Below are 14,543 nucleotides of genomic sequence, written 5' to 3'. Positions count from 1 at the left end.
ACAATTATTTGTGTCAAAACATGTTGCGCATCAGCAAACTAAAAATGCTAAAATCATATTATTTCGGCAAGGGACAAAAATATAAATATTAAATTATATTTTAAACCTTGCTCTCAGCCAATGCACAATGCTAACATTGATATTAGGAAGGTGCAACATAGTTGAGATGTTTGTAATATCTTATAGCTCATTGTTCTAAAATTTAAATTAAAATGAGTTTATAATTGCTAAGTAGATGAGAATAATAAGACTAAAATTTATTTGAATTCATCTAAACACGCTAGTGTTAACATGACATGACACAAACTATATCCTTCTGGTTAAAAGCCGAAAACTCTAGCATAACACAAGATTTTAAAATCTAGTTCTATGTGACTAGAGACACTAGTAAGTTTTTATATCTAACTCATGTCTATGTTTGTCACTCTCTTCTTCAATACCTTAGTCCAATGATATATTCTAAATAATACTTCTAGTTTGGCACTACTGATTAGGTTTCATTATCGCCTCAAGGGAGTTATAACCTTCATCTTTAAGAAATTATTCATTTGTTTTTTAGTTGACTCTGATCTACCTACTTGTAAAATGATTACCCCCTATGATTAAAAATTTCTTCTACCATTTTTGCTATAGGAATAGTCCAAGAATATTCACACTCGTTAATAAAAAGGTCAAACAGTAACAAAAAGTGGACCTCTATCATCAGTTGTAGAGACACCTTAGCAAACCTTTGACAAGATTTACACATAAATAAATTATGCTACCTCAGAATGCAAAGTAGGACAAAATTAGTCTAACTCTGTGACTTTGAAGTCAAAATGGTTACCATATATTTCTGCATGCACCTCTTTTATTACCAAAAAAGCTTCTTCTTGATGCAAACACTTTTAATAAGGCAAGGAATGCAATGCAAAACAATTCACTAACTAAACTGCACTTAACTTGAATCTATAAGGTTTTATAATAAGTCAGCCTCAACCTATTGACAATTCAGTCTTCTAAAGGTAGGCATAAATCTCATATATCCCAGAGTAACAGTATTCCACCTAAGCTACCACTTCTTAGGCACTACGGTTAGGAAATGATTTCCTGTATTCTTTTTAGAAATCCTAAAGAGAATGTTAGCTTTGAAATCATCTACACTCGACACGTCCTTAATGTTAAAAATTGAAATCATGCTCTTAATGGTCATACCTTCTACAAGGATGCTTTGCACAGAAAATCACTTAGAACCAATGTTTCTAAGCATTGGACAATTCTCACAAGAAATAATAAAACAATTGGATGAAGATGAAAGTAATTTCATATAGAATTGTAAGGAAGCTTCCTTGCATTTGTGCATCTTACCTTGGAGCTCTTTGAGCAAATAAAAGTAGACTTGCATTCAAAAATCGTGAAGATGACTAATGCATTCAATGAGTAAATAGGATTCAGATAACATTATAACACCAAGCGATGAGTCCAGCTAATTGGGTTAGCATTCGGTCCCTAGATGAGATGATGCAGATAAGGTAGAATCTAAATGCAAAAGACAAATCTTATGTGTACAGCATGACACCCAAACATGCTTCTTAATAAAATGAGCTAATGATGATCTAGAACCTTCTGTTGATTAAAAGAAATACAATCATGAGACATTGTGTTAGAGGAATACAAGTTGCAAATAAAAGTACTGTCCAGTGATATTCTATGTTAAATAGAAGTTAGACAAAATTGAAGGCTGAAATAGATGCACTATAATTGTATACTGAAAAAAGTAACAAAGAACAGAACTATATATTACCATTACCACAGTAAATTTTGAACATTTCATTAGCCTCAATGGTATAAAAGAGATGGTGTATCCTTGATGAAGATAGAAGTGAATGTTTGAATAGAGTATTAGAAACAAACATAATTGATGATTACCCTCTAGGAAATGAACTCTTGTTTCAGAATGTGAGGCAACAGACTGCAGAAAAAACAACCCGTAGGATGAGAAAATTGGATAAGGCAAGTTATATTACAAAATGAAGTAGGAAATGCATTCTTCAATCTATGAGGGTCAATCTGTTATAAGTAACCAGAAAACAACATATATTAATTTTAACCACTTTAAGAATCTTGGTGTTTGTTGAACATTTTGAGCTCATAGAAAAAAGTTGAAATTTTCTCACAAAAAAAAACAATAGAACCATGAACAGCTCTGTCAAAAAAATCAGAATCTAAATGAAATGATTATCATTACAATCTACAAGAAAGAAATTACATTTCTTAATAGGTAACTAGAATTCTACTTTAAGTAAATTTAAGAACAAAATTGGGTGACTTTCATTTCTTTTATTAAAAAAGTCTCGATAGAATCAACTTCCACTACAATTCAATACAACAATTTGTATATCCTGATTATGTAGGGTCAGCTTGTAAGAAGTTGAAACTAGTTGATTGTAGTAGTTTACCAAAGCAACCAAGAAATTATACTCTATCACCAAGAACAATAAGAGTTTTATCATACTATTTTGCTGACGTGTTGTTTTTCTATCCCAAAGCAAGTTTACTGAAGTTCATCCAGTACAACCACATTGCCAAGATGTAATAAGAAGAGTTGCATATTGTCTTCCCTTTGATGAATTAAATTGGGATCAATGTTTGAAATTCTGGTTTGGGTATCAATTTTTATTTCACATCAAAGAACAGCTGCATGATTTAGTTGGCATTGATCTGTCATGCTAACCTAGTTTTACACACGAATCTACCCTTAGAACCTCCTCTTAGTTGACTTGTTTGCATCACCAAAGACAACAAATATAGTAATTCTGTTGTGAATTAAACTAGATTCAAAGAATCTAATAAAAAGCTATCAAAGGAAACGATGAATCTAAAAGGAATATAACTGAAAAATGATTAGTAAATAAGAATAAATAAAAAATCTTAAATAATAATTATTAATAACGATTAGTAAACCCCGCCAATGCCGGTCCCAAGCCTGGATGAAAAAGGATAAGGGTTGTTCGTTAGATTGTAAACCAGCGTGGACTTTTAAGCAAATATTCAATGAATGGATCCATCAAACTATTGTGCTAATGCTAGGTCATTCTTCGAAAGGAACATGTTGCAGGATCTAGCTATAATGTCTCAATAAGAACCGCTAGATCTTCATGAGAATTCGGATGTAGTGTTAAATATGCAAGAGTTCGCATTGCAGAGTCTGACCATAAAGTATCAATAAGAACTGCTACATCTCTATGAGAATAGAGAACTTGAGTATAATGTTAAATATGCAAGAATTCTCACATTATAAATTAGCTAAGAAAAAATATTATAAGAAAACTAGTCGTCTAAGATTTGGAATATGGAATCTAGGAACGCTCACTAGTAAAGTCATAGAGGTAGTAGATACAATGATTAGGAGAAAAATTAATATTATGTGCATACAAGAGACAAAAAAGTTGAAGAGAAGGGAAAGATAATAGATAATTCGGTTTTAAGTTATGGTACACAGAAAAAATAAAATAAGAAATGGAATAGATATTATTATAGATAGTTCACTAAAAGATTAAGTAGTAGTAGTTAGAAAATGGATAGAATTATAACTCTCAAGATAGTAGTGATCATTAATGTAATTAGCATATAGACACCTCAAGTAGGATTAGATGAAAATACCAAATCTAGATTTTGGGACGACCTAAATAAGGTATTAAAAAATATTCCACCAAATAAAATGATTTTAATAGGAGGAGAATTAAATAAGCATGTCGAAGTGAAAAATAAGAAGTATGATAGGGTGCATGAGGATTATAGGTTTGGAATAAAAAATGAAAAAGAGAAAACTATATTAGATTTTGTGATAGCATGTGACCTTATACTAACAAATACGTTTTTCAAGAAAAGAGAAGAACACTTGGTCATATTCAAAAGTGGGAATAATAAGTTGCAAAGTAACTTTCTTATGGTTAGAAAGAATAATAGAAAGATTTGTAAAGATTATAAGATCATCTCTGGAGAAAACTTAAGCACCAAACCTAAGTAGTATTAAATATGCGCCTCAAGCATAGTATCAATAGACAGTAAATGTGCACACCTCCTAAAATTAAATAGTGTAAGTTTAAGGATGGAAAATAAAATATATTTAAAAAAAGAGTAAGAGAACAAGTATTAAGATAAGTACACGATGACTCGAAGATAACATGGGATAAGATGATATTAAAATGGAAAATAACAACCAAAAGTGTACTTGGTGAGACAACGAGTCAAGCACCACCAAATAAAGATTCTTGGTAATGGATTCAGAAAGTACAAGAGAATATGAAGGAACAACCAATAACATATATAGTCTTATACACTTATAAGAACGAGAAAAACTAAAGAAGTATACAATAGTCAAACAAAATAGACCAAGAAAGCAGTGAATGAAGTAAAAAATGAAACTTATAAATGCTTATATCAAAAATTAGATACAAAAGAAGGGGAAAAAGATATTTACAAAATAGCTAAAACAAGAGAGAGAAAAATAAAAGATCTTACTAAATAAATGTATTAAAAAATGAATGCAATAGGGTACTATTGAATGATGAAGAAATAAAAGGGAAATGGAAGAGATATTTTTATCAACTTTTTAATGAAGATTTAGGTGAACAATTTAACTTAGATAATTTAAATAGGTCAAATGAGTATAGAAATTTAAATTTCTATCGTATTGAATGAAGAGGTATGGAAGTGTCTAAAAAAATAAGGTATTGAATGGCTTACACAGTTATTCAATTTGATATCGAAAACAAAAAAAATATCTGATTAGTAGAGGGTAAGTACTCTAGTTCACTTATATAAAAACAAAGAAGACATATAAAATTATGCAAACTATAGAGATATTAAACTAATAAATTATACCATGAAACTTTTTAAAAAAATGATAGAAAAAAACTAAGAAAACCACAATGACTGAAAATCCATTTAAATTTATGACTGAAAGATCGACAACAAAAGTTATACATCTTCTCAGGCAACTAATTGAAAAGTATCAGAAATAGAAGTAAAACTTACACATGGTATTCGTTGACCTAGAAAAAACTTATAATAAAATTTCAAGGGAAATTATATAGAGAATTCTAAAAAAGAAAGGTGTTAGCATAGCGTATATTGAACTAATTAAGGATATGTATAAGAATGTAATGATAAGAGTAAACACTTCAAGTGAATTAACCGAAGTGTTTCACATAAGAATAAGGTTACATCAACTCTAAGTCCCTAGATTTTTACACTAATCATGGACGAACTCACTGGACACATCCAAGATACGATACCGTGATGTTTGTTTTGCAAATGATATTATTTTGGTAGATAAAACACGTGAAGGAGTAAATGTTAAACTTGAATCATGGCGAAAAACATTATAAGTGAAAGATTTTAAGCTTAGTAGAATAAAGACACAATATATGAAATTTAAATTTAATAATATTAGATATAATAAGACAATTGTTAAGATAAGAGATGACGAGTTGTAGGTATTGAGAGAGATGACTTACATAAAATATAAGCAGGATAATTGAAATGGAGGAAAGCATCAGGTGTTCTTTGTGATCGTAAAATACCTCTAAAACTAAAAAGAGAATTTTATAAAATGGCGATTAAATTTGCTATGTTATATAAAGCTGAATATTAGGCTATGACTCGAGCACATGAGCAGAGGATGAGAATTGTAGGTAGATATGCGAACTTACAAGGATAAGCAAGATAAAAATAAAAATATTATAGAGAAAATCGAGATTGCACCTATCAAGTGAAAATTCTGAGAGACATGTTTAAAATGGTACAAACATGTATGTAGACAATCAATAGATGCTCTAGTTAGGCAATGTGAAACTATGATAAATGTGTACATCAAACGAGGAAAAAGAAGACCAAAAAAGACTTAATTAGCAACAATAAATGATGAGATAGTAAGGAATAGAGCTCAATGACATACAAAAATCCATATAACCAACCCCACTTAGTGGGATAAGGCTTGGTTGTTGTTGTTATATCAATGATAAATAATTTATATTAGTAAAGATTAATTATTAAAAATATTTTAAATAAATATTAATGAAAATTGTCACACATTCGATAATATTAATGAGGATGAATCTTAGTTAAAAGATTCCCAAATGTAGAATTATTTATTAACAAGTCTCTTAATTTTTCATTTAAGAATTAGACTATAAGGAACCAATTTTAATTTAGGAAGTTCTTGAATATCATGTCATTTTGGTAGGAATGATCAAAGCATCTCATTTTGTTAGCTGGTGGAAACTAGCACATAGCTCAGCACAAGAACAATATGTTGAAAATTCCTTATTTGGATTAATCTTCCTCTTCAACATCACTCATCTTCCTCTTAAGACACAACAAAATATTTCCTCCTTCCTTTGAGATATAGAGGTTTTTGCTTCATTCATTCAGGCTCAAGTAGCATACATACAACATTTTGTTCTTCTTCATTCAATAAGCGGACAATAACTCTTCTTCCTTCTTCAAGACACAACAATAGCACTACATCACCAACTATTCATCAAAATGCAAAAGGAAATAATCTCTCATCTCCTATTCTACCTCCTCCTAATCCTCTCCTTCCTCTTTTCTTCCTTCTCTTACTCTATATCTTCCTCCTTCCAATCGATGTGGACAAACAACACTTTGATAAGCTACTAGCAGCATCAATGCCAACTCATTTTGATTGGGGACAGCCATGACTACTAAAAAACACAAAATACAATTAACGCCAAAAATATAAAATAAAAGCTAAAGACCAAAGACAAGATGTCTTACCTTTAAAGGTATAGAATACAATTGAAAAATAAAACCTTAATTAAGTATGAAGAATAACAACAAAATACAAAGAGTCAGTTGCAGCTTATGACCTGAAGAAGGGCGAGAGCATTGCAAACTCGATTTGATGCAGTTGATGATAAAGTTGGAGGAGAAAGATAGGGGTATATCGAAATTATCTCCTGCAAATAATAAATTATGGGAAAGTTAATAATATGTACAAATTAGTAACCAACTCTTTTCCAACTAGCTAGGAGCGTTATTTTTTTCTAGTGTAATTGGAGGGACAAGGAGTTTTATTAGCTATTTAAGTCTCGGGGAAAAAAAACAAATAAAGTGATACATGCAAGTCTGGCAAATGGACAAATGTTCAATAATCACATCAAAGTAAATCCATACTGCATGGAAGCATATCTTAAGAAGGAAAAGATTATTGGAGCAACTTTTTCCAGTGAAATAACTATGCACTATATATTATTCCAGATTTATTATATTACATTACAAGAATATATCGCTAAATAAGAACATATAGATTGTATTTTCCAATAATTTTTTGTGCTAGAAAAAAGTCAAATTTTCTTTAGCACACATAATAATCAATTATTGATACCATATAGCCATATCTTTGTGAAACCTTGAAACCAAGACAATAATTCACCACATAAATTACATCTGGCATGAAGTCATGGATTCATGATGCTTCTTCAGTATGGTTGAACCAATGTCTAAAGACTTTTCTTTATTTGGAACTGTAGAAATCTACATTTGTGGGCAAAGTTGATGCAGATATGTTGCATTCTAGATGGATTAGTGTAGGCCTTTGAGTGAAGTCATGAAAAATAATAATGGCTTCGAGAAGCTTGTTCAATTTTTTAATACCTATTTTCACTCAAAAATGTTTTTGTTCTTTGATCTTATTGCTGCTATCACTTATCTCTTTAACTCACCTTCTCTAACTAATGTAGATAAAGAATATCAAGAAAACTATCAACGTACGAACTAACCTGAAGAAGTGCTGCAATAGATCCAAAAGAGTGCCATAATAAAGGTGCCAAATCGTGAAATATGTCTCTTTTCTGCCAAACAAAAATTGCATATATAGCTACATCAATACTTCCTAATAAACAGTGGTCATAAGAAGAAACCAAAGCTTTGAAATATTTGCCATGGCTAAAGTAGAAAAGTCTAACTTGTTATTCTCTTGCGAGAAGATGAAACGTCCGTGAGGAAAAAGTGGAATCATCATATGCTCATCGATTCATGGGCAAAATAGCAATCAACTTACTCTATGCCAGAAACGAAGGGTAAATCATGATAAAAGATGGAAAGTTTACGAGATCTAAATCCATGATTGATGATATAGTCAACAGAAGGAGCAATGCTATTCCTCGTGAACGGAAAATATATAACTCCTTCCAGATAAAAGGTCAAAAAAAAAACAACCTTGCTTATGATATTATATGCTAAATGTGCAGTCAATACCTAAAAACCGATTTCTCAATCCCCATTGTTATGGTGACTACATACCAATCAAGATCGTTTACATACATCCACAAGTAGACAGACATTTTGCATTCCAAGATTTCCGTGAACAAAACTCGGAGCTTCTCGGTAATCAAGATCGACAAAATACAACAATGACAACCGAGAGAATAAAAGTAAAGAGCGTGAAACCTTGGACAGTTCCTGCAACGCATTCTCACGGAGGTTCCGGTCTGTGAGATCCGACAAGAGCTGCTCTACCGACGTCCTCCAATCCCTTCCGGCTGCGGCACCTTGGGCGGCAGGCGGAGGGGGAGGCGGAGCGGCAGAACCTACGCCAAAAGCGGACGACGGATGGTTCATGATGGATGCGGCGAAGAAGGATGAAACCTCAGCGTAGGGATTATTAGTGGGGAGACGAACTTCAGCGAGCAACGAATCGGCGTCCTCTCTCTCCATTTAAAGGTTGGATGTTCAAAACCGAGAGGAATTGATGTAGACATGGCCGTGACCAGGCCGGGCACCGCATGCTGTTATGGGCCGTGGCCCGTGACGTTACACCGCCGTCGGCATCGGCACGGGCATCGATTACAGGTCAGATCTGTGGGCCCAAACTTATTTTAAAAATAATAGTAGTATGTTTAAATAATATTTATAAAAAAAATAATCTGAAATTAAAAATAGAAATATATATATATATAAGGAATAAAAATTATTAATTAAAATTGGAATATTTACATCGTTATATTAAATGTTACGTTATTATATCTCCACTTATTAAAATAAAATAATTTAATATAAAACAAATATTATATTTTAAATTTATATAACAATATTATACCACTCAAGTTTAGAAAAAAAATACTCAACTTTTCAAACATCCATGTGAGCAACCTCTATTTTTTCCTTCAAAAGTATTAAAAATAATATAATTATACTTATATCTACTTAATTACCATTTGTAAAGATAAAGTAGATGTAAATTATGATTGGCTTAGTTATATCATATCACTCAACTCAAACCAACTTCTTCAATAATGCATCCAAAATTCACTTTTTCATTGGACATTGATGATGAAACCTCTTCAAATGATGTGGACGAATCTGCACAAATTAATATATGTTAAAGTATGTCAAAGATGTCTTATAAAATCCCTCCAATAATTAAGTGAGACTTACTAATGAAACTTTAAGAAAAATTTATCATGAGAGAAGAAACAAGAGGAAAACTTAGGTCCCTTACCATGGTTGCACTTACCCCTTTTATGTGTCCTTCCTTGTCTAGTACTATTGTCAATCACTAAGGAAGCAGTTGGTCATCTCGATCATACCTTGTTAGGACAAATAGTGTTATGTGGAGACCTATCCTCATTATAGTTCTCCTACATCAATTGTATCCTACCATCAGTCAAAGTAGAGCCTTACCAGTCCATGTTAGAATAATGATGAGGGATGGTTAGGGCGTGCGACTTGCTAAGGACAATGCATGTCTACCTTGGGAGGTTCGAGAAGTTGATATCATTTGGAGGAGCAAGCTAAGCGAAACTGAGCATAGCTCCAAGAAAAGCCTTAAGAGCCTATGATGACATGTTGGGATGATCAAGTTGATGAACATTAGATTTATTAGATAAGATACTAGGACTATCAAACACTATTGTCGATGAGCTAAGGGGGAATCATTGCTCAAGGTATCATAAGCCCTCCCACCCCCCAACCCAATTGATTAGATTGAGTAAAGTCGAATAAAGACTGATTTAAAGATCCAAGTGTTGGTGCAAGATGCACTAAGATCTTGCCTAGAGTTTCGATGTTTGACAATACACCTAACTCTGGTCAGTTTGACCAAGGGTTGACCCAAACAGGATCTGATGTTTGGATGTGTGGAAGTGAGTGAAGTCTAGTCAAATGACTAGCGAGAAGACCTAGTCGGTTAGACTAGACAGTGGAAGTCCTAATCTGGAAGATTGGGCAAGGGAAGTCCTGGTGAGTGAAGCTGGGCAAGGGAAAGTCCTAATTTTAGGCTAGGCAAAGGGAAGTTTTGGTTTGAAGGATCAGGCGGAAGTCGTGACAGAGTCGAAGTACTAGGTGAAGTCTGGGCTGGTCTTGAGGACCGAGTCGCAGCAGAAGTCTGGGCTGGTCTAGGTGACCGAGTCGCAGCAGAAGTCTTGGTTGGTCTGGGTGACCGAGTCGCAGCAGAAGTCTGGGTTGGTTAGAGAGAACCGAACCGCAGCACAAATCCTAGAGGCTGAGGACAGAGCCGAGCAAAAGTCCAACAAGTCAGGAGAACTTGGTTGGCAAAGGTAAATTCTCCAGAGTGGAGTGGGTTAGACTAACCCAAGATTTCGGTAGAAATCTGAAGTTAGACTCACAGATAAGGTTAGGTTGTATTGTTTGTTGTAAGGTTAGGTTGTATTGTTTGCTTGTATGCTTATCTTGCAGGGACCAGGAGCTGGAAGCAAGAAGGAAAAGCAAAGGTAAATTAAACTAAGACAACTGAACCAAGTCAGCTCAGCTGAGTCGACTCAGATGAATGCTTAAGTCGACTCCAGCTGAGTCAGCAGCATTCCGGAAGTCAGCGCGATGATTTTCCGCCAACTCGGCCTGGAGTCGACTCAGGTGAGGTTTTGAGTCGACTCAGGATGACTCAGAGTCAATTCCTATCCGGCTGACTCCACATCGGACTGGAGTCGACTCAGATGGCGACCCGAGTCGACTCAGACAGGATAACGGCGGAAGCGATAAAAGTTGATCTGCCACGTCGGCTGGAGTCGACTTAGATGGGGAGTTGAGTCGACTCAGGACTAGTATAAAAGGAGGTGAACGTGCACAATCAAGGCATCAATTCCAGAAGTTCTCCTCTCCATCCAGTGCTGTTTCTGAACGCGAACAAAGTCAGACACGTGCAACCGGGGAAGATCCAGGAGGAGTGCACGGCACTCGGACTTCCATATCGGCGGCTACTGCTTGGTTATTTCTTTCCTACCTGTTCTTACTTGTTCTTATTTTATTATAATTGTTTTTGGACTGTAAGACGGGTTTCTCCGCCTCCGAACGACGTTCGAAAAGGAGACCACTAGTGGACGAGCGCCTCCCGAAATAGGCCTTGGACGTACTAACCCTGGGGGGTTAGGAACCAAGTAAAATCCGCGAGTCCCCTACATCTTATTTCTAATTCCGCTGTAAGTGATTTTAATAGATATCGAATGAAAGTAAAAAAGCAAACACACGCTATTCACCCCTCCTCTAGCGCATACAAGATCCTACACCAAGATCATAGGTTGCCCCCCATCAATAATATACAAGTATGAAATTTGAATGTGTCCACTTTATTGTTATATGTTGCCTCACCATTCCAAGCCACTATTCTTGTACACCCCTTGATTTCATGGCTATAAAGTCGAAATGATGCTCCATCTCCCTTGTAAAAGACTTGCATTGTTAAATCTGATGTGGGGGGATGTCAATGTCAATTTGCACCTTTTGATTAAGGATTTGCTTGTTTTATAGCTTGGACCTTTCCCTAGGCCTATGATTAGCATGAGGGAAAGGTCCGATCATAGGTTGGCAACCCAATAGTCAGATTCTATGATTGTCAGATTCTATGAATTGCATCCTAAATCATAGAATTAAGTATTTATTGTTGGGATGTATACCAGAATCCTAGCTGTGTAAATAAACATTCTAAAATAAGAATCATATTTGGTCAATATTTATGCAAGTGTCCGATTAATCTATATTATAGATAAACATGGTGTGCGGAGTCACACACAGAAGATCATGTTATCAGTTCCTTATAGATTATAAATAATGTTCACAACCAAGATAGATTGGACAAACCATTAATGGATTAGTTGTAGTGTAATTTGGTCTTAGTCTGTCTTGACTATAGAATTACACTAGTACACTAAGTGTGTATTGAACAGGACTATCTGAGGATTGCTCGATTTATACTGACTATATAATCGAACGGCAGAATGGAATTAGATAATTGAAGATACTGGACTGGAAAGAGAACTAGTATTAATAAACTCAATATATCCGATCACACTATGAGTGAGAGCTGAGCGAGGGAAATCTAAATTAGATTAAGATGTAAGCCCTTTCTTTATAGAGCAAGTGAAACGACTAACTGAGATACCGAGGGTTATAACTAGAATATTAATGTGGGATCTCCTTACTTTATAGAGCAAGTGAAACGAGAGGAGAGATAGCCGAGGGGCCCGTTCGACCCTCTCCTTGGCAATGGGGGCCCCCCCGCGCAGGCTATCCCTATACCTACTGAGGAACGGTGTGAGCTCTATACAGACTGGAAACAAAACAGTGAGATGAAAACAAAAAACTATGGGAACGACCAGTAAGATGGTAATAACAAATACGATTGTGAGGTTGTAGTTGTCCCGGACTTAAGAGTGTTTGGGAAACGAAAGGTCAGAATTAAGGTGGTCCCGTGCGACCCGCAATAGGATTGTTTTTGAATTGAGTTCTACCCTTACTTGGATCTAACCTTTATTAAATAGGAGTGTGTGATTCATACGTCCAATGGAGAGTGCGAGGGTGAGAGGCTCTCATACGACCAAAGGAGGGAGTCAGTAATACGATTGGAGAGATAGCCGAGGGGGCCTGTGCTACCCTACCCTTGGCAATCCCCTGCTCGGGCCTTCCTATACCTACAGTGGAACGTTGAGTGCAAGTGAAGAGCAATCCCTATAGGTATGTATATTCCCAGGCTTCTATCTCGGGGGGAATGGTTGCAACAAATAGATTGAACCCCAGATACCGAAGGAGTGTAGTTTCGCCCTTGGAAAGCGAAACGCCGAATTCGACTATATAGGAACAAGTTATTCCCTCTCTCCTAGGAAAAAGGGGGGACCAGTACAATCAGATACCCAAATGACTTACCGCCGGTACCCCTAGCTACCCTCCTTTGGCAATGGGGCCCCTGTCATGGGGTTCCTATACCAACTTATGTTCGGGTGGATCTTTCTTTCCTCTTTCTTTTCTTTTAACTTTCGTTTTTCCGGTCTTAGCATTTTAATGCCAGGACATCTAGACCCTTTAATGCACGCTACCCGAAATATGCATATTAACGTACTATAAATTAAGTATGTTCTAGAAGATACCAATGTTGCTTCCTCTATATAATTCTTTCTCATTTAGTCTAACTTATCTAATCTATCTAATACTTTCTCATACTTATCTATCTAATATTCTCATTATCATATTTCACTCATCTTTATAATTTATCTCGAATCTCTCCTTTAAATATCCCCGGAAGACTAGTCAGGAGCTATGCTATGCGACCGGCACGACAAATCAACAGGGTCCTAGCTCGACCTGAACTCCAGTCTGTGAATATGATCAGAGGGGGCATCTAACACTACAACGAAGCACGAAGTAAGGAACGAAGGTGAGGGCCCTAGATAAAAGAACTCAGAAAGTGGAAACGGGGGGCGCGGATCTGGAAGGGAGAAAATAGGCTAGGCGCGACGTCTGGCTCAGCGAGTAATGAAAGAAGATTCAAGGTGCGGCTAAGGACGGTTGGAAGCTAGGGATGGAGATTCCAGTAGGAATGCACTCAAGCTAAAGCCCGACAGCTCCTGCAAGAATTTACTGTATTTGTCTTATGGGAACCATGCCCTAATATAAAAGTAAATTTTCGATACGTGATAGGGATTAGACGGGTGAGATTAAAGATATGCCCAACTCTATAGTAGTACTGCCCCCAACTAGGTCCAGAGAACAAATTCAATGATAAATGACTGCTTGCTAGTACTTATCCCTACTGAAGAAAGAGAGCTCGCTCTCCTCCCGCATATGATTCTGCCTATTCCTAGGTGGCTGCCTACGAACTATAAATCTGTCCCAGCGATATAAGCATAGACCACGAAGCGCTAGCGGCAGATCTTTCCAGTCCCTTCCAAGAGGAGACCCGTCCAATCGATAGGGGAAAGGTGTGCCTGGAGTCGATTCATCTTTATATACATAGAATTTTCGGGTAGGCTGATCTGAGAGTCATCCCAGCGCTGTAGGTGACGGAGCTCTGTTCTAGGAACTTATATTATAGGGCCTGAGAGAATAGTAGTGGAGGAACTTATATTATAGTAAGGTAAGAGATTACAGATGTGAGGTTGAGCAAGCTAGCGAACGAGAGAGATATGAAGGCGGAATTTATATTTATTTTAGGCTATAATAAATTCCCAATCCCAGAAAGAAAAAATATCTCTGTCAACCATAGAAAATAATCTAAGAAAGATACTCAAATGAGACGTCATTTCATT

At 35.6% G+C, this 14,543-nt stretch overlaps 1 protein-coding gene across 1 annotated transcript in view; it reads right to left on the bottom strand.

Moving 5' to 3' along the window:
• LOC141846044 (uncharacterized) overlaps positions 1-8,628 on the bottom strand; it is a 57,505-nt gene extending 48,877 nt beyond the window's left edge. Inside the window, exons 1-4 of the mRNA XM_074734035.1 lie at positions 8,458-8,628; positions 7,788-7,859; positions 6,876-6,965; positions 1,909-1,951 (exon numbers count right to left, since the gene is read on the bottom strand). Of these exons, the coding sequence (XP_074590136.1) occupies positions 1,909-1,951; positions 6,876-6,965; positions 7,788-7,859; positions 8,458-8,628 (376 nt within the window). The remainder of the gene's footprint in view (positions 1-1,908; positions 1,952-6,875; positions 6,966-7,787; positions 7,860-8,457) is intronic.
• Between the last annotated feature and the right edge of the window lie 5,915 nt (positions 8,629-14,543).

This window comes from Curcuma longa, chromosome 1, assembly GCF_044706935.1.
Source record: "Curcuma longa cultivar G26 ecotype Majalengka, Jawa Barat chromosome 1, ITB_CL_G26_1.1, whole genome shotgun sequence".
NCBI classification, from domain to species: Eukaryota; Viridiplantae; Streptophyta; class Magnoliopsida; order Zingiberales; family Zingiberaceae; genus Curcuma; species Curcuma longa.
The sequence above is the reverse complement of the archived record's forward strand: the minus strand, read 5'-3'. Positions and strand labels throughout refer to the sequence as shown.